We start from the raw sequence: 22985 nt of genomic DNA, 5'->3' as shown, positions 1-22985 counted from the left end.
AAAAAACCACCTGGTATTCTTTGGAAATAGCCTAGTGGGTTTTTCTCAGAACTGTCTTAATTTGAGGTTCAAGGATCTCATTGGTAACGGCCTTGCTTCAACGTGTCTGTAACTGGAAATGTTATCACAACTTTTTAACGGTAGAAATCAAAATGGCTATTTTTCTGCTCTGCAATGGGTGCTTGAGTTGCTTTGAAATCAGTACGAGTCTGTAAAGTAAATTTCAAAAAATACTTCGTTAGAACGACATTAGGAAGGCAGGGATTGTATGGGTCTTCACATTCAATACGAGCCGTTTGGTAGAGCTCTTTCTGAGCAGGTTTGATGGAGGAAAAACTTGAAATAGTGTTAGTCTACAAAGACATCAGTAAAAATAGGACGCATGAAATTGAAACTTGCGCTTTACAGTAGGCTAATCTAAGCCTGCTGCTGCTGCTGCTGCTTCATTGTAATTTGCATAATTTACAAGATGTTTTGTAAACTGTGTGATATAATCAACTTTTCCAACAAAAATGATTTAGCTTAAGCTAAGTTTGACTTTTTTATGTCACTATACAATATTTTTATAATTTGATCTGGGCTACAAGATTAAAAATTTGCTTTCCTCAAGTTGCCCTTTCTAGGTCAAAGCAATATAAGCACAGTTGATAACTATCCTCAACCTTGCAATAGGTCTACACCTGGCAAGGCACTATACCAACTCAAATATGTACACAAACTGCTTGAGAACTGGTTGTAGCCTGAGGCTACCTTTAGAGCGGTTAGACAACCTAAGATATTAGACTGGATTGCATGGCAAGCTTACTGGCTTAATGAGAATTTTTTTCCGTGAGATTTTTAACAGTTGGAATAAGCCAATTTGAAGTTCGAAACTACAACTGTGCAACAAAATACTTTCGCGGTTTTAAAAACGCATTATCAAATATATAGTAGGGTGGGCCGTTTTTGACTTTTTTTTGAAATTCAAAAACGGCTAGTCATAAAAAGTGGCACATGCATGAAAAAATTACGTGTGTAAAATTTTGTCAGTTTGGGGGTGCATCTTCTGCCCCCGCAGGGGGGTCAAACTTTCAATTTTTTGAAAAAAAATGGGAAATTTCACTTTCCGTTTTAACATAATTTTTTTATAATTTTTCTACTGGCTAGTTATAAATTGTAAGTGGGATGTACCCAGAACTTTCCTATGTAAAGGCATGTTCGAAGCTTAAGGTTTACTGCCCCCGCATCGACGACCAAAATGCTGAATTTTCACCAATTTGAGATGCTATTTTGTCATTGCTCTATAAACAAACTTGTCGCAAAAGGGCGAGATGGTGTTAACGCTGTACGCTCATTTATGTTCTGTCCATTAACTTTGCAGGATGATACGAACTGACAAACTATAAGACGTAGTCTTGCTTAAATTAAAAGCAATAGCCTACGTTTGATCAGTTGCAGCTATAAAACACAACCTATAATTTATTTCAGAATAAAAGCAATATGATCTGCAGGTTCCTTAAATGGAATGTACTGTACCGTTCCACGTGAATTGTTATCATGATTTTGTTTACACAAATTTGTCATTTACAAACATTTACAAATGTTTTCAGGATGGGCATAAAACGCATTCCTCTATATTAGCCTACTTTGTTGAGGATATTGGGGGTTTATTCGATAGCTTCTGAGCAGAGTGTAGAATTTTAAAGAAATGTTTTTGGCCATTAGTGAAATTGCTTTCCTTTAATGGCAAACCATACTGGAATATAAACATTCAAAATATAGTCCACACGTTCCAACAATACAGCTGACGCGTTAGATGCAACATATAGACTTAGAATTCTATTGGCTGTGTTCAACCATCTTGAGTGGTTCATCATAGCTGGACTCCATATGCAAAATGAATTGATATATCTCCAATTTTCACTGCTCTGTGCATGTGTAGAAGATATTTTTGGTCAGTGCTGAGGTCATTTTCATCAATTTCAATCTCTGGTGCAGGAACTGCTTTATATTTTACAACATCTAGTTGTGTGACAGTGGCTAGCTGCTTTATAATGAGCCCAGTGAAGCTATCAGGTCTGCTAGTATTGCCATATCTTTTATAAGATGCCTAAGAGGCAATTCATTACTATGGAGTAGGTATATTAACCATTGAAGTGGCTTTTGGAAATGATCTTCCAGGAGCTTTATCGCGACGCCTTTTTGACCTGTGTTTATTGCGGTTCCATCGCATCCAATTGCCATTACATTATCGTAGCTAATTTTATTGGATCCAAGAAATTCAAGAATCCCGGTAACTATTGACACATTAGATCAGTTGGCTGCAGTAAAATGACCAATGAAATGATAACTTGGCTCCTCAAGTAAAGTAATGTGTTCATTAACTGCGAAATGTTTTCGAAGTCGCCCAGCAATTTCATTTTGTTTGATGGTTTAATCTTTTCGGCCATCAAAATATATGCTTTGCAAATTTATGCACATGATAGGTCTATTTTCCATTTGAGTTGTAAACCTCATTTTTTTTTCTCGCTCTTCTCACTTTGCTTTTATCTATGACTGATTGAGATTCGCTATCCGTTACAACTCCCGCATCTTGTAGAAATGATGAAGCAATAAGTGCTGCAGACCTATCTGAAATACCAGTACGATCGCATGATTCAGCAAATACTACTAAACTGGAAGTAACCTTGCTTTTTTCTGGGGTTTTCCGAGGCAAAACTGGGTTGATAATCAAAATCTTCGCAGCGTTCTTCATTGGATGACAAAGTTTCTGAGCTTGAATGTTTTAACCAAAGCGCTACTTGTGCCTGCTCCTGGGTCTTCACGTAAAGAACGAAACTGTTCTGATCTTGCGACTCTCCTCGGAAAACGTTTAAAATTAGATTTTGTGGCCGATTTATCATGTTTATCAATCACCATTATGCGAGTTGTTCTTTGATCAAGAAGGAACTGTTGTTCTGTAACAGGGACACGATTTTCCTGCGGGCAAGTACGTTGCAGAAAATTGGAACACTTAGGCTACAACAACCGATTTCAAATATTTTTACTTTGCAGATTTTTTCATTTGGTCCAAATTTTGCTGAAATTTAGGCCCACCTCTAGAATTTGACTTCAAAAGGTTATTCATTTTTTTTTGTAACTCTTTATCATAAATATGTACTGATGTTCGTACCTCATTCGTATCATCCTGCAAAGTTAATGGACAGAACATAAATGAGCGTACAGCGTTAACACCATCTCGCCCTTTTGCGACAAGTTTGTTTATTGAGCAATGACAAAATAGCATCTCAAATTGGTGAAAATTCAACATTTTTGTCGTCGATGCGGGGGCAGTAAACCTTAAGCTTCGAACATGCCTTTGCATAGGAAAGTTCTGGGTACCTCCCACTTACAATTTATAACTAGCCAGTAGAAAAATTATAAAAAAAATTATGTTAAAACGAAAAGTGAAATTTCTCATTTTTATTCAAAAAATTGAAAGTTTGACCCCCCTGCGGGGGCAGAAGATGCACCTCCAAACTGACAAAATTTTACACACGTAATTTTTTCATGCATGTGCCACTTTTTATGACTAGCCGTTTTTGAATTTCAAAAAAAAGTCAAAAACGGCCCACCCTAATATATAGGCTACATGTGAATTTAAACACATAATTAGTTCCACTGCTTTTTTTTTTGCTTTTTTTGCATGGTACGAAACGTAGGTGTTGTAATTTCCGAGTATAGACAGCATAATAACTTGTTTAAATATTTCAAAAGAAGTTTAGTCGGTGTAAGTTTCGAAACAAAAATGGGATGTAAACCTACATTTTTTCGTTTATATAACGTTAATAGCACATGCAAAAAATTCAAAAGAATCTTAACGTTTGAAAACTTTTTTTTAAACACTTTTTTAAATTTGGACGAAACCGAATGCAAACGTTTAAGAAATGTTTTATGTAGGCTACTTATACTACAACACTATCTATAGTAATTCAAGGTGATGCTTGAGATAGGCTTACGTGCAAATAGCACACAAAAATTATTGAAAACAACTTTTTTAAAATCTTTTTTCAATTAACTCATCAGCAAGGCTTACCGAATCTCTTTTTTTGGCCTGCGAGTGCGGCGAGGAGGAACAAACTGTTGACATTGTCATTCTTGAATGTCCCATTTACACGGCACCAAATGGAATGCAGGCATAGCAGAACTGGACGAAGCTACACTTGCCTGTTTTTTTTCTATCACCTACTCTAAAATTTGATCTGAACAATTCTGTCTTATACAAAAAAGCCAGCCTTAGCCTCAGTATTGATAGGCTCAAGGCCGGATTAAGGGTACTGTAGGCAGGGGCGCCGGAAGCGGGGGGGGGGGGGGGGCAGGGGGGGGCGGATGCCCCTCCTGCCCTCAATTTTTCTGTGGATGGGGGGCAGGGGGGCAATGGTGCCCTTTTAAGGTCATGTAAGCTACTGCATATTTTGCAATACGATATAACCATTTCAGCAATTAGCTTTTAGCTTAATTATTAGGCCTACCATATTTTCATCGCCTAAAAAGAGGACACGTTTCGCCAGCAAGTAGAATTTCACGCTTGAAGAATCTTTTACATGTTTTTAGATCATTACAGTCTTGGCCTACGCAGCAAAAGTTACAAAAAAAAACAAACAAGAAAACAGATTGGTCAGCCTTAACGAAATTGTTAAATTATTTGCAAGAAATATGACTAAAACAGTAGGCTGCACAGTACCGCTAAGATGCTAAAAACGGCGTGAACTAAAAAGCTGTTCCTTTCCTTGCAAAGCTGTAGGCCTATCCATGCCACGATTTATTTTTGGTGTTATACGCATTGCACTTTTGGACATTCGTTTCGATTTGTTTCAAATAACAAACGAACCAAACTGAACTAAAAAGCTGTTCCTTTCCTTGCAAAGCTGTAGGCCTATCTATGCCACGATTTATTTTTGCTGTAGCTTTGGTGTTATACACACAGGGCCTCTGAGAGAAATTTTCACTAGGGGTACGAAGAGTCATTCCGGGCCCCCCTCTCACTCCGGGCCCCGTTTGTCTTGGGCAAAAAGTGTGATGTTTGCTTAGGCGTATTGAACACCACACAACATTTTACTGCAGAATTGGACATCTGTGCGCAATAATAGTATCAGGCTGCAATAAAACTATTATTTTGTGTTGTGCATATCATGTGATCTATCCCTCGCCAATTTGTTTTATCCTGCATTGAATTCGTGTGTCAGTTGTTGATGGTGTTGTTGAGAGGTGTCGCTTGTACATCTTTAAATGTAAAATTTTTAAATTCATTTTTTATTTCTCTTCAATGTAGCTTATAATTATTTGTGAAGAGGACAATGTGTGGTGTCGAAAACGTTGGATTTAGTAGTTTTTTCATGTTTTTTTTTTGTGTGTTTCATGTTAAATCCGTTAACGTTACTGAGTGTTATATGTATCTGGTAACTTACAAGCCAAGCTCTCTACCAAGGCTCAAACATAACATCTTGTTAAAACATACCGTAATCAAGTTAATCATCTGACCAATCCTAACCTTTCTTCATTAACTTTTGCATTTACCACATGCCCAGCACTAGCAGAGGTGAACGAGAGAAATCACTTTTTTTTTACTCCGGCTCCGGTCCTGCTCCGAAAGTATTCCCCGGCTCTTGCTCTAACTGCGAAATTCATTTTAAAGTGAAATAAGCATGAAACTACCTTTGTCAAATAGTTTTTAAAAAACACAAAAAAACACTCCGGCTTTTTGCCCGGGTTTTTCTCGAACCTGCTTTTGCTACACTATGCCTCACCCCCCCCCCCCCCCCCCCCCCGGACAGGAGAATAACTGACTTTTATGATTTAATTTAGGGTACTATTAACAGAACATTTTTGCACGTAAAGCATTAAATTACTACTTTGGACCCCTAATTTGCTCGCAAATCACTCGATTACCTTTCTGGGCCCTTTTGCTAGGTTACGGGCCCCCCAGAACTAAAGAATAACAGCTTTTATACTTGAAATCAGTCGTTTAGGATAGTTTTAACCAAACATTTTTGCGCATAAACTATAAAACCACAATTTCGGGCCCCCTACAAGCCGTCGATGAAACGTCATCAAGCAATATAATGCCATTGAAAATATAAGCAAGACAACCCAAACTGTCAAAAAAAGAGGACATTTGAGCATTTTTTAGTGTCCTCGGAGGACAATTCACTTTTCTTGAAAAAAGAGGACAAATCCTCTTAAAAAAGGACGTATGGTAGGCTTGGTAGCCCTACTAATTATAATCTTTCATTTCTGCCTCAAAATAATATTCACGACACAAAATTCTGTATCACAGTAGATAATAGCCTACATTATCATAACATAGCATGATGCCCTCCCGTGCCATTGTTCTTTGTATACCGGACACTTGTATCATTACTCGATGATGGATGAGTATTATTGCTAGGCCTATATCTTATCTTAAAACTTGAAAAACAATTGGCCTTTCAGCAACAAAAGTGCCCTTTTTTCATAATCTTGACCCCCAGTCAAAAACCGTTCCAACGCCCCTGACTGTAGGCCTCAGGCTGTTTACTAAAGAAGGGCCTAATTTTGCAAACCAAGCTACAAAAAATAATAAAAATACACACATGAAAAATTGAAATTATTTACTGCAAAATAAAATAAACATAACAGAAAAATGGCTAAGGATGGCGTATAATTGGCTTCGGAAACAAACACAACTTTTATTGTCAAATTTGAAGCAGATGGAAAAGATTTCGGAAAGAAAGAAATGGATAGTAGGTAGGGGTAATACTTTACCTAATGACACTCTAAACCAGGGGTTTTAATCTTTTTTCCACCGCGACCCCTTCAGAGCAATCAATGTAGTCACGCGCCCCCCCATAAAAGCGTTCAACAAAAGCATATTTAATACAAAATTTAACCAAATTTGATTCATGCCGACATCCAGTTATGTTTAGTTTTGCTGTTTCAATGTAAGCTTCCGAAACGAAAAACGTTTTTTTGGGATGTTATTACGGCTTTTATTACATTTCCTCCGATCGTTATTTCCATTTTCTATCAATCTAATGAAAGGCTAAGGCAAAGTCTCTATGTTTTCTTGTTGCTAATACCTGGCTGAAATATTTGAATGCTTGGTATTGGCAAAACTAGCTTTTTTAATGCAGTTTAGTTTAAAATTAGGTAAGCTTTGTTTTAGAGACATAAAGAGACTGAAAGCAACATTTTCAATATCGTGACGTCACACGCGTGCCAAAGGGGGTTGGGGTGGTTGAAACCTTTTACTTTTGTAAGAATGATACGTGTAGGCTACTCAAGAAGGCATAGGCTACCTACTTGTGTGTAAAAACTGTGAATACAATACCCTTGAACCAGGCCAGGGTTTAGGGGAGGCAGATGATGCAGTTGCCCCGGGCCCCCTTTTCGAAGTGTCCCCGATGTGGAAAATGTGATTTTGTGTTATTATAATTATTTTCTCTCAGCCTTTGAAGTGTCTGCAAAATGCATCCTTTTTCTTTCAATGGCAAGTGGTGTTAATTGGGTGACAGGGTGGCAATTGAGCTTGGCGTAAAGGCATTAGCAACGGTGTGGGTGACTTTCAAGTTACGGTACCTTGTAAAGTGTTTCGCGCCGCAGGCGCAAAAACTTTTTGTATGGAGGCTCCCCCATCAGTTAAACTCGCCACTGCCTTGAACAAGGTCGTGTGATAACTATCTCGCCCTCTCCTCCCCAAAATCCACTAGTGTGCTCCTATGTTTAATGATCGCTTTTAAAAAAAAGGACCAGAAAGCGTTTAGGGCTGCTGTAAACTCTTTCAATGTGGGGAAAAAATTTACATAGGCTACATCATTTTAGCAAAGAGTAATTAAACAACTTCTAAGATTTTCTATTCGTTAAAAGGTTATGCCGACAATGCAGTGGCGGATCTTGAAAAAAGTTGAGGAGGGACCAGACTTTTAACAAAGCAAAATTTATAACACAAATGAACAATGCAAAACTTCATCAAGATTACGTTTAGGAAGAATAAAGGAAAAAAGCAAATTCTAGCTAAATTAAATCATCGCTTTGCCATCGGTTGGCTTAGCGCATTGGGTTAGGGCGGTAGTAGTCATTACAATGACGTGGGTTTGATTCCCACCTCTGCTATAGCTCTTTTTTCTTCTGTAATTACCAAACAAAGTTCAAAGTAATTATTAATTCTCTGGCTGAATGCTGGAATGGTCACAATCGCAGATAACGTAGCATCTCATTGGTTCGTGGTTGGATTGGATACGCGCGTGGATTATTAGAAATCTGCTTGTTAATGCCTACCAGGCTATCCCTGAGGTGTGCCAGTGTGCCTTTCAGAAACGTTTGACAATATAATCTTGTTTTGGTCACTTTTTAGGCATTTTTAAAAGAAATAATGTTTGTTTTATCAAAATACACACTTTGTATGTAACTTTCACAATTTCTTGTCGTTTTTACACGTAAAGAGGCTTTGGAAAGATTGATGACGTAGTTTATTGGGATGTCAAACCACACGCTAAGCAGTCAGATAAATGATCCAATAGTTCTAGCCTACTCGTGAGATGATAGATGAAATGCTTGATCTGACGATTTGTTCACATCTTCCAACACATAAAGAAATCAAATTCTGAACAGCAAACAACTTCGTCGGTTTCCATATAAATATACACTACTACTTGCAACAAGTGCTTTACCATTGGCAATAACTTTGACTTTTACAATCTATTCAATATCGGCTGGAACTCTACATTCGTTTTCAAAATACTTTCCATTTAACTTTTAATTCCCATAGTGGGCTACACAACTCTAATAATAATAAAAATCAAATCAAGCGGCTATTTACAACAGGTTTGCTTGAACCAGAAGTTTCAGGATGTTCACTATTTTGTGATTTTATATCCTTCAGTTTTGGTTTATTTTTTTAAAGTGGCAACATGCCCCAAGAAAATGATGGACAATCGATGTCCAATCCAAATCCAAGTCTGTTAGTCCAAGTTCCATTTTTAACACTCCAAGCTCCAACTCAAAGAAGCAGTGGTGCCACGGCTTGTGTTTTAGCACAAGATCTTGTGTTTTTACTTTTGATCTTGTGCTTTCCGATCGATTTTCGGCTAAATCTTGTGTTTTTTGATCAAAGTCAAATTAATCATTGCTACCATGGTTTGAGTTTGGAAGAGAATCAAGGACTGGCACTAAAAGGTTTTGATAACTAGGTTTCTGGTATCGTACTTAGGCATATTGACCAATTTTACTCATTGAGTTATCAAGCATGACAAGATTAGCTAAAAAACTTGATCTGAAGAGAGTACGGTACCGTATGTGCTCGTCATCAGACTTAGAGGTTGTGTTGCTCGATACCAGATAACAAGAGCAGCGAAAAGAGTACGTCAGCATCAAATAATGACAATCATTCACCAAATCCCAAAACAAAAAAGTGGTAAAACAGCCTTTTAATTGTCAATGGTTGAATGATCCTGCTTTTAAAAGATCAATATAAGAAGACAAAACTGATCGATATGTTAGTTTTTTGTGAGATTTGTGATACTAAATTAAAGACCACGAATCGAAAGAGAACAGTGATTAGTAAGCATGTATCTTCTCTAAACTGTTGATTTCACAGTCGTGTTATTCTTCAAATTGACACAAAATGAGTCGCAAAGGTTCAATTTTGCAATCTTGTGCTTTTGTATCCAAATCTTGTGCTTTTTTTTCTAAAATCTTGTGCTTTTTTCGAATTTGCTGTGGCAGCATTGCAAAGAAGAGCATCCGCTGCTTGATGTGTTTTATCCTCGATATTGAACAAACTGTTGCAAACCAAATTGATAATGATGTCAGCCTTGTTACTCTCGTCTTTTAAAGCAGCACGTCATAGAAAATGTGTTTTTTAAATAAACAGAATTAGGCTATTCTAAATCTATTGCATATGAAAATGGGCTTTCTGCAAAAGCCATGAAACTGCTTTAAGGATGGACTGAATGTAAAGTTTAGAGTTTTTAGTGGTCAGGGCATAGTGTTTCCATGTCTGGAATTATGATATGTCTGCATGCTGCTGGATTTGTTCTTTAACTTAGCAGGTAACTGTTTTGATGTACGATACGGTAAATATATAAGTTTATATTTGGACAATTTAAAAAAAAAATGCGCATTTGAAAAATTTTTTGTTTGGAAGTCACACAATAAAATGTTTCTTATGTATGGCTATTCTGTGGACACATTTCTGAAACAAAAATCTTAACAAAAATTAGAACAGTGTGACTTTTGCATCAACAACGCATTTAATTCACACAGATGGTCCCTTAGACACCATTAAAATGTGGAAATTTTCCCAGCATAAATTGGTACATTGTCCACAGAAGTAAAGAATTAATCCCCATGTAAAAAAGGCGAAAATCCAATCTTGGCATCTATATTGCTCAACAGAGCCGAGTTAAGTAACAGCAAGCCATTCAAGATGATTTATTGAGACAAAAAGAAGGAACAGTTTTTGTGTTGTCGAAAACAAAATCCTACGGTACTGTACTTCTGCCCATGAACTCACAACTATAAAGAATTCTAGAAAATGAGGATAACCTAAAGGAATCTATGACGTCATAAAACAATATAGCCTATAACTTTTTGAATATGGCTTTATTTCTATTTTGTACAATGTAGATGCTAAGACCGGCTCATTCTCTACAATGGCCAGATCGGATTTCTGACTTTCCTACATCAGCATTAATTCTTTACTTCTGTGAATAATGTGCCATTTTACATCGGGAAAATTTTCACCTTTTACTGATGCCTGGTGCAGTTACATTCTTAAGACAAGTAAAAACTGAAATAAAATTTTTGTATTGGCAAGGCCACTTGAAGCACAAGCTTTGTCATTCCATTTCATCAAATCTTGTTAATGTTTTACTGTCATAGCATTTCAAAGAGAAATTTCATACTATTTTGAAATAAAGCCTTGATATATAATTTAAAAATGGTACCAGTATGCATTGTATGGTTTTATATTTCTCAGAAGCCGATTGTGGCAAACAGTTAACATCACTGTTTGCTTTTTGCCATAATGCTGGGGAAAATGTTTTTTTGATTTTGTATATAATTATGTGGTCAGCCGCTCATACCGAATTTATAAAGCTTTAGAGTTCTGCAGCAGTATTGATAATTTTTTAAGCTTTGTTCTTGAATTAAAATGTAAATATATTTCATTGCAAGATGTTCAAGTATCTAGTGAAAATCGTTGATAGCAATGCTGCGAAAAGCTTTAAGCATACGAGTTTGATCTATAACTCATTTAATGCAAATTTGCTGGTTTCATCATCTTCTGCACAAAGACTAAATGTGTTGCATAGAAAATCTTCAACGTTTCTTTCAAACGTTGACCCGAAAACGTTTTCTGCTTTCACAAAATACATGAAGAATTTATCTGATGAAATCTCATCACTTAAACCTACTGCTTTGAAGTCCTTCAAATGGCCACCATTATTGTTTGATGAACTTGGTGGTCAAACTGTTGTTGCCATAAAAAAACTTCAAAATCTAAGTAGTATAATAGAAGAACTGCATGACAAAGAAGATGAAATCGATCAATTTTCTTCATTAATTGATGAAAGTAACAGTAACGACGATGCAGATTTTGTGTCAGAATTGAAAGGTGAAATGATAAAAGCAAAAGAACAATTGATGAATCTACAATCCACTTTCATTGACGAATTGATTGAGGACAAAGAACTCCATCAATGTGATGGTGCAGTGCTTGAAGTTCGTGCAGGTGTCGGAGGAGAGGAAGCAATGCTTTTTGCAATGGAACTGTATGACATGTATTGTAATTTTTGCAACAAGCAAGGCTTAGAAATGATTGAAGTTGATTCTGAATCTGATGAAGGCAGTGGCCTTCTCAAAGCAAGCTGTATTATTCCATCTGCTGATGGGTTTGCTTATGCAATGTTAAGACATGAAGCTGGGATTCATCGAGTACAAAGAGTTCCTAAAACAGAATCTCGTGGTAGAATACATACAAGCACGGCTTCTGTTGCGGTTATTCCCAAGCACAATGTTTCTTCTTTTGTCATAAATCCTAACGACATTAAAAAGTATTTTACAACCTCTCCAGGTAGTGGCGGGCAGCATGTTAACAAAACAATGTCTTGTGCCTTGGTTCGACACATCCCAACTGGCATTCAAGTGAGATGTCATGCCACTCGTGTTCAGCTTGAAAACTTAAATCGTGCTATGGAACAGCTCAGACAAATACTGTATAAAAGAACTCTTGATGAAAATCTGTCACATTCAAACACCATTCGCGCTCAGCAAACTAAGAGCAGAGAGCGCTCAGACAAAATTCGAACTTATAACTACCCCAACAATAGAATTGTTGATCACCGTATTGGAAAAACTGTTAAAGGAATTGATTCTGTTTTGACTGGTGGTGCAAACTTTGTGTCACTGTTAGCTGAACTTGACAACCATTGCAGAACTAATGATAAAGTTGCTGTAATGCACGCACTGTTTAATGAAGCTAATATAAAACTTAGTAACTAGATTTCTCTGTGTAGACTATATTTTAAATACATTTTATATTAATTATTTATCAATGTCATGATATTCTGTTTTAATCACATAATGGTGCTAATCTGATAGCTTCATGTTGCTCAATTAACTGTTAAATATTTTTACGATTGTGAAATGCTAAGCATTATCAGCTTAAATACAAGATTATACAAGTGATTACACTTTGATAGGGTTTTGAAGTTTGAAGAGTTTGCTCACATCAACATTTTTTAAAAAAAACTTAAATTTAACCCCGAGCAAAAACTTTGAAGTTTGATGTCATTTAATGATTCGTTGAAGCTTAAGATTTGTGATCGCCCATATAGGAAGTGCCTTAGTGCCTGATCCTTTCTACGGTACACGACAACTGGGCGAGACAAAGTGGGCGATGCCACCTTGGGCGAGACCAGGTGGGCGACGAGTCAAGTGGGCGACGGCCAAGGTGGGCGACGAGACAAGTGGGCGACGGCCAAACTGGGCGACGGCCAAAGTGGGCGACGTGCCAAGTGGACGACGGCCAAAGTGGGCGACGGCAGCGAAAGTTTAGCCGGTCGGAACGGTGGTGACATATATAATTTATGTAGTTGCTTTGTGGCGTCACGGTTTATCGTGAAGCTTAAGTGAATAAAGTCATATTTTCTGTTTTAGATCATAAAATATGACTTTTTATTTTTACTTTAAAATGCAATGATTGAACCCTAGTAACTTCCTAAATGCAGTTCAAACAGCTCCTGTAGACATTGAAATTTGATAATTTGTGGAAGAGAGGGGATGGGAGTTTCACGAAGCATGCTGTAATAGCGCTTGCTGTTTGATGTTAATTTGCATTGTGACATCATCTTGACACATTATTTTGCAACACACAAACCAGTTTCTGAATATTTTAAACGCTTGCGTGAGGTCACTAGGTCAGCCAGTGCTGAGATCTTAACTACTAAGTAGCTGGACAGATGTAATTGAAAGTCTTTTATAATTTATTTAGTTGCTTTGCGGCGTCACGGTTTATCGTGAAGCTTAAGAAAATAAAGTCATATTTTCTGTTTTAGATCATAAAATATGACTTTACATTTTTACTTTAAAATACAATGATTGAACCCTAGTAAATAAATCAATAGTTTTTTTTCAAGTCTAAACCTTAAACCATTTGACCAAGTAAACACTCACAATAGTATTTCAAATTTTTTTTAATAAAAAAAAAAAAAAAAATTTGAAATACTATTGTGAGTGTTTACTTGGTCAAATGGTTTAAGGTTTAGACTTGAAAAAAAACTATTGATTTATTTTCTTAATGATTGCTTTCTGTGTTAGGTTGATCGCCCATTTGAGGAAGTGTCATAGTACCTGATCACCTTTACCAGTTAGTTTTTCTCACTTTTGAACCCTAGTAACTTCGTAAATGTAGTTCAAACAGCTCCTGTAGACATTGAACTTTGATAATTTGTTGGAGGCAATGAGAGTTCTCACGCTGAAGCTGAGTTTCACGAAGCATTGGAAGCAACATTTTCATTATTTTTTGTAGCCTAGTAATAGCGCTTGCTGTTTGATGTTAATTTGCATTGTGACATCATCTTGACACATTATTTTGCAACACACAAACCAGTCTCTGAATATTATAATCACTTGCGTTAGGTCACTAGGTCCAGCCAGTGCTGAGATCTTAACTACTAAGTAGCTGGTTACGTGCATTAGACATTTGAATTTTGGCAGTGATTTTCAAGCGAAACCGAAGTTTTTAGTTAGTTGTTCGAGTGTGTTATTGTTCAAAATAGGCCTACATGTAAAAACTTACACACGATTCATTAACTACTGAGATTAGCATAAATTTGATGCTCTAACAATAAAGTCATATTTTTCAATTTTTAGGTCATAAAAAATTGCCCTAGTGAATAGTAATGACTTATTAACGTAACAATGACTGTTGACTTAACAAAGCAGACCAACAAACAATTTTTCAAAAGTTGTTTAGATTTTTCATTGCATTATTTTATATTGATTCAACGTCTTTGTTTGCAGTACAACGTTTAAACATAAGATTATGGTCTGGGATTACAGACATTTGTCTTTGTTTTGATCGCATGCGTCTGTCCCACAATCATTCGATTGGTGACCTATATATATGTAGGCCACGACATTCTGAAGAAGGTGCTCACAAATTGAAATACTTCGTATAATACATGCAAGGCAAGTCGTAGTTGTCATCACAATCGAAAGCGTCTTTCGAGTTTCGAACGATACTCAGCTACCGGTTCAAACAAGTCAGAAAAATACTTCGGTACGAACTGTCAACTGATATTTTTTAATCCGAATGTTCTAGTCTAGACGCTGCGTAGCCGCATCAGCAGTTTACGGAACACATTGTGACTGACAGTTCTTACTAGGGCCATTTTTTATGACCTAAAAATTGAAAAATATGACTTTATCTTTAGAGCATCAAATTTATGCTAATCTCCGTAGTTAATGAATCGTATGTAAGTTTTTACATGTATTTTGAACAATAACACACTCGAACAACTAACAAAAAACTTCGGTTTCGCTTGAAAATCACTACAAAAATTAAAATGTCTAATCGATTGTGATGACAACTACGACTTGCCTTGCATGTTTTATACGAAGTATTCAGGTCATTTCAATTTGTGAGCACGCTTCTCCAGAATGTCGTGGCCTACATATATATAGGTCACCAATCGAATGATTGTGGGACAGACGCATGCGATCAAAACAAAGACAAATGTCTGTAATCCCAGACCATAATCTTATGTTTAAACGTTGTACTGCAAACAAAGACGTTGAATCAATATAAAATAATGCAATGAAAAATCTAAACAACTTTTAAAAAATTGTTTGTTGGTCTGCTTTGTTAAGTCAACAGTCATTGTTACGTTAATAAGTCATTACTATTCACTAGGGCAATTTTTTTATGACCTAAAAATTGAAAAATATGACTTTATTTTTAGAGCATCAAATTTATGCTAATCTCCGTAGTTGATGATTCGTATGTAAGTTTTTACATGTAGGCCTATTTTGAACAATAACACACTCAACAACTAGCTAAAAACTTCGGTTTCGCTTGAAAATCACTGCCAAAATTCAAATGTCTAATGCACGTAACTAGCTACTTAGTAGTTAAGATCTCAGCACTGGCTGACCTAGTGACCTAACGCAAGTGTTTATAATATTCAGAGACTGGTTTGTGTGTTGCAAAATAATGTGTCAAGATGATGTCACAATGCAAATTTACATCGTGAAACTCCCATCCCCTCTCTTCCACAAATTATCAAGTTTCAATGTCTACAGGAGCTGTTTGAACTGCATTTAGGAAGTTACTAGGGTTCAATCATTGCATTTTAAAGTAAAAATAAAAAGTCATATTTTATGATCTAAAACAGAAAATATGACTTTATTCTCTTAAGCTTCACGATAAACCGTGACGCCACAAAGTAACTACATAAATTATATATGTCACCACCGTTCCGACCGGCTAAACTTTCGCTGCCGTCGCCCACTTTGGCCGTCGCCCACTTTGGCCGTCGTCCACTTGACACGTCGCCCACTTTGGCCGTCGCCCAGTTTGGCCGTCGCCCACTTGGCTCGTCGCCCACCTTGGCCGTCGCCCACTTGACTCGTCGCCCACCTGGTCTCGCCCAAGGTGGCATCGCCCACTTTGTCTCGCCCAGTTGTCGTGTACCGTCCTTTCTATGATTTTAGCATCTTTTTATTAATTTAACCCGCAGTTATCATGTTTCAAAACACTTGATCAGCAAAATTATCAAGGGTGTGCTGTTTGAAGTTGAAAAAATAATGAATTTTTTCTAAAAGTATTAAAAAAACAATCTTTACTCCTAAAAGAAACAGATTTCAATTTTCAAAGTTATAAAGAAATGTAATTAGGTAATTATGGTTTCACTTCTAAGACGACTCAACTTTATGATCCTATAAGGGAACGTTCAAATATTACGTAACGCTTTTTTTCCGAATTTTTGACCCCCCCCTCCCCCATGTAACGCCAACGTAACGCTTTTTTCAATCCCCCCCTCCCCCATGTAACGCTTTTTCACTACGAATTTAGCACAAAAAACTACCATTCCGTACTCGAAAGCGTTACGTAACGTTTTGCTTGAACCCCTCCCCCCCCGATGTGACGCTAATGTAACGCTTTGCATAAACCCCCCCTCCCCCTCGAAGGCGTTACGTAATATTTGAACGTTCCCTAAGTAATGCAGTAGAATCCACTTAGTTACCTGAAGGGACCTTAAAAAAGTGCTGCCATATAGAAATGTCACTATAGATCAGGGGTCGCAAACCCATTGCTCGCTGATTGCATATGTAAATGGCTCTTTTGATGACAGCATCTGGCTCGCAGATGAATCTAATCACCGGCACCTAAAGTTTGAAACGTGAAAGTTTTTTCTTAACTTTTCATTACAATTTAAAGCTGAAAATATGCTCAGAATGCATCAAATGAAATGTAATTTTTCTGGGGAAGACCCCTAGGAGTAGGACCCCCGCTGTTTTTCTCATTTTCAGGAAAAGACGCGGTGCCTACTTTCACAACTCACCAGCTGCTGCTACATGTTGGTTGTATTGAGTGTTAAAGCATTATGGCTCTCGCAAAATGCATTTCCTAAAATGTAGCTTTCTTAGCTCTTTTACCTAAAAAGGTTCCTAACCCAGCTGCTACAGATAGTCAAAGTCACTTTTGCCGAGATTCTACAATACCTGTACTTTAAAAACGGAACTGTGCAACGGATGCCACAGTTTTGCTGTAATATTTGGGATTTTACTGCATAAGTTTACATAGAATGTCATTTGCAAAAATGTGATTTCTTGAAGTATAAACTTTCAATTGCTGTATTTTTATTAATGGATTGCATGGTTTTGTTGTTTTACTTGGAGGGACATAAATACATTTGTAGAGAAGAAACGGTGAACGCAGAATTGTTCATTTGCCACATCATTTTATTGCATCCTGTAGGACAGTGTAGGTGTAGGACATGTAGTGTACATTGCAATCAAATAAATTGCTGTTTCGCAGAACCAAAAGCAAAACGAGTTAAACTGAAAAAGGGTGGCCTACTTTCCATCTGGTGTTTTACAAATGTAAAGTTTTTCTATGAATATAACATGCTTGCTGTAAGTTATACTTGTCTTAGTAACAAATTTTTGTGCAGACATGAATTGTACTAGTCTTATAGGCCAAGTTCCACTGAGAAATCTATGCCCTCAAACCATTAGTTACGTTTTGTTTTTAGCATTTACTCTTTATGGGAGTGATTTGATAATCCATGTGTTGATGTTGCAGTGACACGATTTTACTTTTTTACAGTGTTCATTTCGTTCGCTTACACAATGTCTATTAATGTGTTAAGAAGCAGTGGTTTATTTTCCTCACTTGAAGTTAAAATATTTGCTACTCGACTCATCTTCACGTGCGCAAAGCGATGTGCTGGATTTCAAAGTTCTTCCTCCGGGCTTCCTATACAAATGAAAATGCGTTTACTTGATAGAAAAAAGAAGAAAGTCGAAAAACTAGCCAAACAACCTCTTGAGTTGATCCCAACAACTGACTTTTTTATTCCTTATTCTTGGAAAACGGAACAAAAAAGGCGTGCCAATATAAAGAAATCAGAAGAAATTGCCGAACAAAGAATTCTGTTAGAAAAAGAATGGTCACGAAGTATAATACAAAAACGTGACAAGGAAAAACTCAAGTTAAAACAGCTCACAACACAACAAGAACTAGCATTAAAAGAATTACGACTTGAATCTGTAGAGTTGCATGATAAAGCTATAGAGTGTATGCAGCCTGAAACACTTCCACTGACTTACACTGGTCCTGTCCAAAGCATGCCCCTGAAGGGCTTTTTAGCCCCACTTGGGGGTTTCAAGCATTATGAGCCGCCATTTTCCACTGATGAAACTGTTATACCAGATGTTGATTGATATTGTAGCATACAATTTTATGCACTACAAATTATTCTGAAGTAACATTGCGTTGTGATCGTGAGGATCAGATCAACTCCCAGCTAGTTAAAATTCTCATTTTTACATCATTTCAATGTAGCCACACGTTGACGCGATGTAAAAGTAGGGGTGTTCAATTTCGATTATTTGAATATTCGAAATTCGAAATTCAATTTATTTTCGATTTCCGAATTTCGATTTCGAATATCACAACTATTCACCACACTGCAAAATGTGATTTTATTGAAAGAAACGACATGAAAATTCGCTAAAAAACGCGAAAAAAAGCGATAAAAAATTGCGAAAAAAGTACACAAAATAACGTCTACAGCTCCAGGCCCATGTTGGTGTTTATGAACACAAGCTGATCGACATGGTCAGTGGTCACCCGTCAGTCGGGATCTCAGCTTCGTGACGGTCAGGCCAGATTTTGAAAACGATCGCTCCGCTGGAGCCGAGGTCGCTGGGTTCCCAAACACTTCAAGTTCATTTTCACAGCTAGTGATTCACTGCCGCGACATTTCACTGCAGAGTGCAGAGGTTTCGACTCGAAAGCGACATCGAGTATGTTTGCAAGCGCATAAAGCTAAACGCACGCTTCGTCTACGTAGCAAATTATGTTGTTTTTGGGTGCATTCAACATCTGATGACATTGAATCGACACAAAATGGTAGATTTTTGCTATGTCCCAGGCAGCAAAATCAGTCATTTTTATATTGATTCAACGTCTGCAGACATTAAATCAATGTAAATATGACAGATTTTGTTGTCTGGTGTTGGATTGTAGCATCGCAACTCGTTCTAGTGATTATCGCGAAGCTGTTGCGGTTTGCATTCAAAAAGTGTTTTCCTGCTGCCGATCGCTAGTTCATCTATTGTTTTATGTATCAATACAGCATAAAAAGTTGCCCCCACGCAGGCCCGTAGCCAGGAGGGCCTCGCCCCCCTGAAAAAAAATTCGCCCCCCCCTTGACAAAATCTCAGCATTCTCGAGCAACAGCTACAATTATAATGATTTTGCCCATTTAAATTTTTTTGGCCCCCCCCCCCTAAAAAAGTTGCCCCCCTTGTTCTGCGGTCTGGCTACGCCCTGCCCCCACGGCTTAGGCGCCTATGGATTCGGTAACAAATGAATAAAACTGCGACAAAGCTCAACCTACACTTTCTGCCATTGCACAACCTAGCTATCTTCATTCTTGAGAGAAATTTGTGAAATTTGGCATTAAAAATGCCAACCTGGCATCCCTGGTGCAGGACTGGCCGTTGGACCCGCGAGAGCGTGTGATAGTCACGTGATCGACGATGCGCATGTGTCAAAGTCTTTTTTCGCTTGCAAAATGCGACAAGACAGATTTCGCGCCACTCGCGTTACTTTCAACGCGTTCAGCCGAAAGGGCGGCTATAATTTCAAATATGTCTCATACGAAAAACGAATTTCGAATATCACCTTAATCGAAATTGAACACCCCAATGTAAAAGTGTCAAGTTTTGCTGAATGAGCGATCAGATTTGTTTTCATTATCCCTGAAAACGTCGCGGATGAATATGTTGAATTCATTTCTAACTCACAGATTGTGAGTTGTATGATCACTTTGATGCTAGTATCGATACTACTTTTAGGTAATGTTTACTATGTTAGATTGGAACCAAACCCTACCAGATCACGGTTAGCAAAGCGTTAGTACTAAGTCACTTCTACTGCTGTACTACCTTATCAGTAAAGTTCTGATTTTATTACTGTAGGTAAGACAAATTAAAACATTTTATTTATTGCAATATAACTTTGCTCATCGCATTTACAACTTTAGAATTTCTTGTTTATATCAGCATTGCTTACAAACTATGAGGAAGAATGAAAATATCCATTGTACAATAAAAAAATAAGACTTATGTTCATTGTACTAATACGCTGTGATAACATTTACCAAAGAATAAGGATCCATATTTTATGGCAGTTTCTCAGCAATCGTTTTCTCGAACTTTGGTGTTACTGAAAGTCTAAACGTCTATCAGCTTTCTCTTGAAAGTTTATAAGACATTTTACATCCATTTTATTGTTTTTTTGCATTCTGCTTGGTGGTTGAATCTTGCAGTAAAAAATTAGCTATTTGAGGCTTGACAAGTTTAGTCAATTTTGAAAAGTACAATACATTATTCGTCTACCTTTCTGCTCTGCATGTGTGTACCCACGATAAGTGTACTTGTAGTTTATGGAACATGTTGTTTTTTCTTGAAAGCATGTCTACTTTTTCAGATAAATTTTTGCGTCGTGTTTTGAGATGTCAATACTGATTTATCTAAGATTGAAAACTTTTTTCCTGATAGCGCAGTGGGTTAACGGTTAAGCACCCGACTACGCACAAAAAAGGAATGGATCGCGACGATTCTACGTTCGGGATATGCGCTCAAGAAATTCATTGTACGAGTAGATTCCTGCTCAGCGGCGCTTAGTGGATGAATTAACTTAGATGACAAGACTTTACTCTGCCAATCACGGTGACCGGGCCTGGGTCAGTAATTTAAACCCTCCACGATGATGTAACGCTGCTAGCTTCTAATGAGACTTTCTCAGTTTGAGGATAAAAATTTCTGTACACAAACAAGTTTGGAATTTTGAACATTGCTTTTTCGCAAGAACAGCTGTTGCTGTTGAGTTTCTAGTTTTATTGAATTGAATTGCAATTTGCGAACTTGTTCGACTTAAATGAAAAATTAAATTTATTGTCAACTGATATTAGTCAGATTTGGGGATACATGGTTGCAGTTACACGAGTGTAAGATTGTTTATTTACTTCCAATTTTTTTGTGTTAGTTTTTTGTATATTTTGTGCTGGTAACTTGAGTTCGCTTGTTTATTTCGTTCCACTAAGGATGAGTATCTGAAATGGAAAAAAAGCGTTGGTCATGAATGTACTTCACGGACGATCATTCGCATGCTTCATCTGTCAAACTTTTTATTGCTATGAATAATTAAACGATTGTTATCTGCTTCATGAATGTTGGTCCACTGTTTGTTTGGGTTTTATGATTTTTATGTGAGGAAACATGTTGGCCTGCTACTATCATATGTTTGAAAAACGGGACTTCTATGTGAATTATAAACAAACATAACTCTACGTGAATTGTCTATGTGAATTGTCGGCCTAACCTTGAATATTTTGTTCTGACAGCTATATGCTATAACTCGCTTGATGCAAATTCTCTTTTCTATTACAGAATCATTTGCGGTGTTTAACTCTTAAAACTGAACAGTTTGTCTCATCACAAAGTCTTGAAATTCACTTTTGACATGTCCGACCACGAAGAAGATTACGAAGGATTCCATGAGGATGGCGGAGAAATAGATGACCTGGAGGGAGTTAACGAGTTGGAGAACGAAGAAGGAGGACAGCGAGTTGAGATCTTGGATACTCACGAGGAAGGAGGACCTACTGCTGCTGCAAACAGAATTACGACGGCGTATTTAACAAAATATGAAAGAGCTAGAGTTCTTGGCACTCGTGCTTTGCAGATATCTATGAATGCTCCTGTCATGGTGGAGCTTGAAGGTGAAACGGACCCACTACAAATTGCCATGAAAGAATTAAAAGCAAAAAAAATTCCTATAATTATTCGACGTTTTATGCCTGATGGCAGCTACGAAGACTGGGCTATTGATGAATTAATCATAGAATAAAGCTATCAGTAGCCTAGTGAAACTTAGCATTATTTTATCATCACAGTTTTTGTACTTTTTGCCATGCTTTGTTTGCAAATACTGCCTCGAAAAGAAAGCAGACGCTTTTTCAGCTCAAGCTTGGCAAGCAACGTGATCGTTGACCAAACGTATTCTTCCAAAAACTTTAAATTATGAAAGTGAGCTTGCCTGGCCATGTTAGAAACACCACACTTCATGTGTAAACTTGAACCGAAATCTCGAGTACTATTTTACAGCTTTTGCCAGTTGTAGGTCTACACTTTACACGTATTTTAATGAATAGTAGAAAGCTGCTTTTTATGCCAATCATTAACTGTCCACCACAGTAGGTTACCTTTTTGTTTTTCTTGGACCATGGCAAACTTTAAGTTGAAGCGCCGACGAAATCTTTGCTGTTTTTTGGCAATGTGAAACAAACAATTGCAGTGCGCTGTTGATGTATTGGCCTTTTTTAATAAATTATGTAAACCTTTTTATTATCTCGAATTATTTGGCTGGTGATGTGGTTTATTCGTTGCTAACGGATGACCTGTTTTTAAAACTTGTACCGTCGAATTCGATTAATTCATCACTTCAAAAGGATTAAAAAAGCGATAATTATGCAAACAAGTCAAAACTATAACTGCGTCTGCCTGGACTGACAAAATCTATAGCCTAACTATAACTGGTTTATACAAAAATTTGCATAGTTGGTGTCATTTTTGAAGTTTTTGCCCCTCATGTGGGCTCCACGCTCTCCCCACTCGATTACTCAGCCAACAAAGACCCTCAGTGATACGCTTGAAGGTAGACACGAAATTGGGGCTCCTTTGATATCTAA

At 37.2% G+C, this 22985-nt stretch overlaps 3 protein-coding genes across 3 annotated transcripts; all 3 read left to right on the top strand.

Annotated features, from left to right (window-relative positions):
- Nucleotides 1-10025: 10025 nt before the first annotated feature.
- On the top strand, nucleotides 10026-22638 carry LOC145774102 (DNA-directed RNA polymerases I, II, and III subunit RPABC2-like). Its single transcript, XM_082585252.1, has 2 exons — nucleotides 10026-10046; nucleotides 21685-22638. Exon 2 carries the CDS (start codon nucleotides 21758-21760, stop codon nucleotides 22142-22144), a length of 387 nt encoding a protein of 128 aa, XP_082441378.1. The 5' UTR covers nucleotides 10026-10046; nucleotides 21685-21757; the 3' UTR covers nucleotides 22145-22638.
- On the top strand, nucleotides 11371-12855 carry LOC145773711 (peptide chain release factor 1-like). Its single transcript, XM_082584846.1, has one exon. It carries the CDS (start codon nucleotides 11371-11373, stop codon nucleotides 12496-12498), a length of 1128 nt encoding a protein of 375 aa, XP_082440972.1. The 3' UTR covers nucleotides 12499-12855.
- Nucleotides 16531-21686, top strand: LOC145774101 (large ribosomal subunit protein mL40-like). The gene has a single exon (XM_082585251.1). It carries the CDS (start codon nucleotides 17854-17856, stop codon nucleotides 18445-18447), a length of 594 nt encoding a protein of 197 aa, XP_082441377.1. The 5' UTR covers nucleotides 16531-17853; the 3' UTR covers nucleotides 18448-21686.
- Nucleotides 22639-22985: the final 347 nt, after the last annotated feature.

This window comes from Aplidium turbinatum, chromosome 7 (assembly GCF_918807975.1).
Source record: "Aplidium turbinatum chromosome 7, kaAplTurb1.1, whole genome shotgun sequence".
NCBI lineage: Eukaryota > Metazoa > Chordata > Ascidiacea > Aplousobranchia > Polyclinidae > Aplidium > Aplidium turbinatum.
Note: the sequence above shows the minus strand (reverse complement) of the source record. Positions and strands in the feature narration are given on the sequence as shown.

Excerpts from the sequence above, each read along its gene's own strand:
- LOC145773711 (XM_082584846.1), top strand. The coding sequence starts at position 11,371 with ATGAAGAATTTATCTGATGAAATCTCATCACTTAAACCTACTGCTTTG.
- LOC145774101 (XM_082585251.1), top strand. The coding sequence starts at position 17,854 with ATGTCTATTAATGTGTTAAGAAGCAGTGGTTTATTTTCCTCACTTGAA.
- LOC145774102 (XM_082585252.1), top strand. The coding sequence starts at position 21,758 with ATGTCCGACCACGAAGAAGATTACGAAGGATTCCATGAGGATGGCGGA.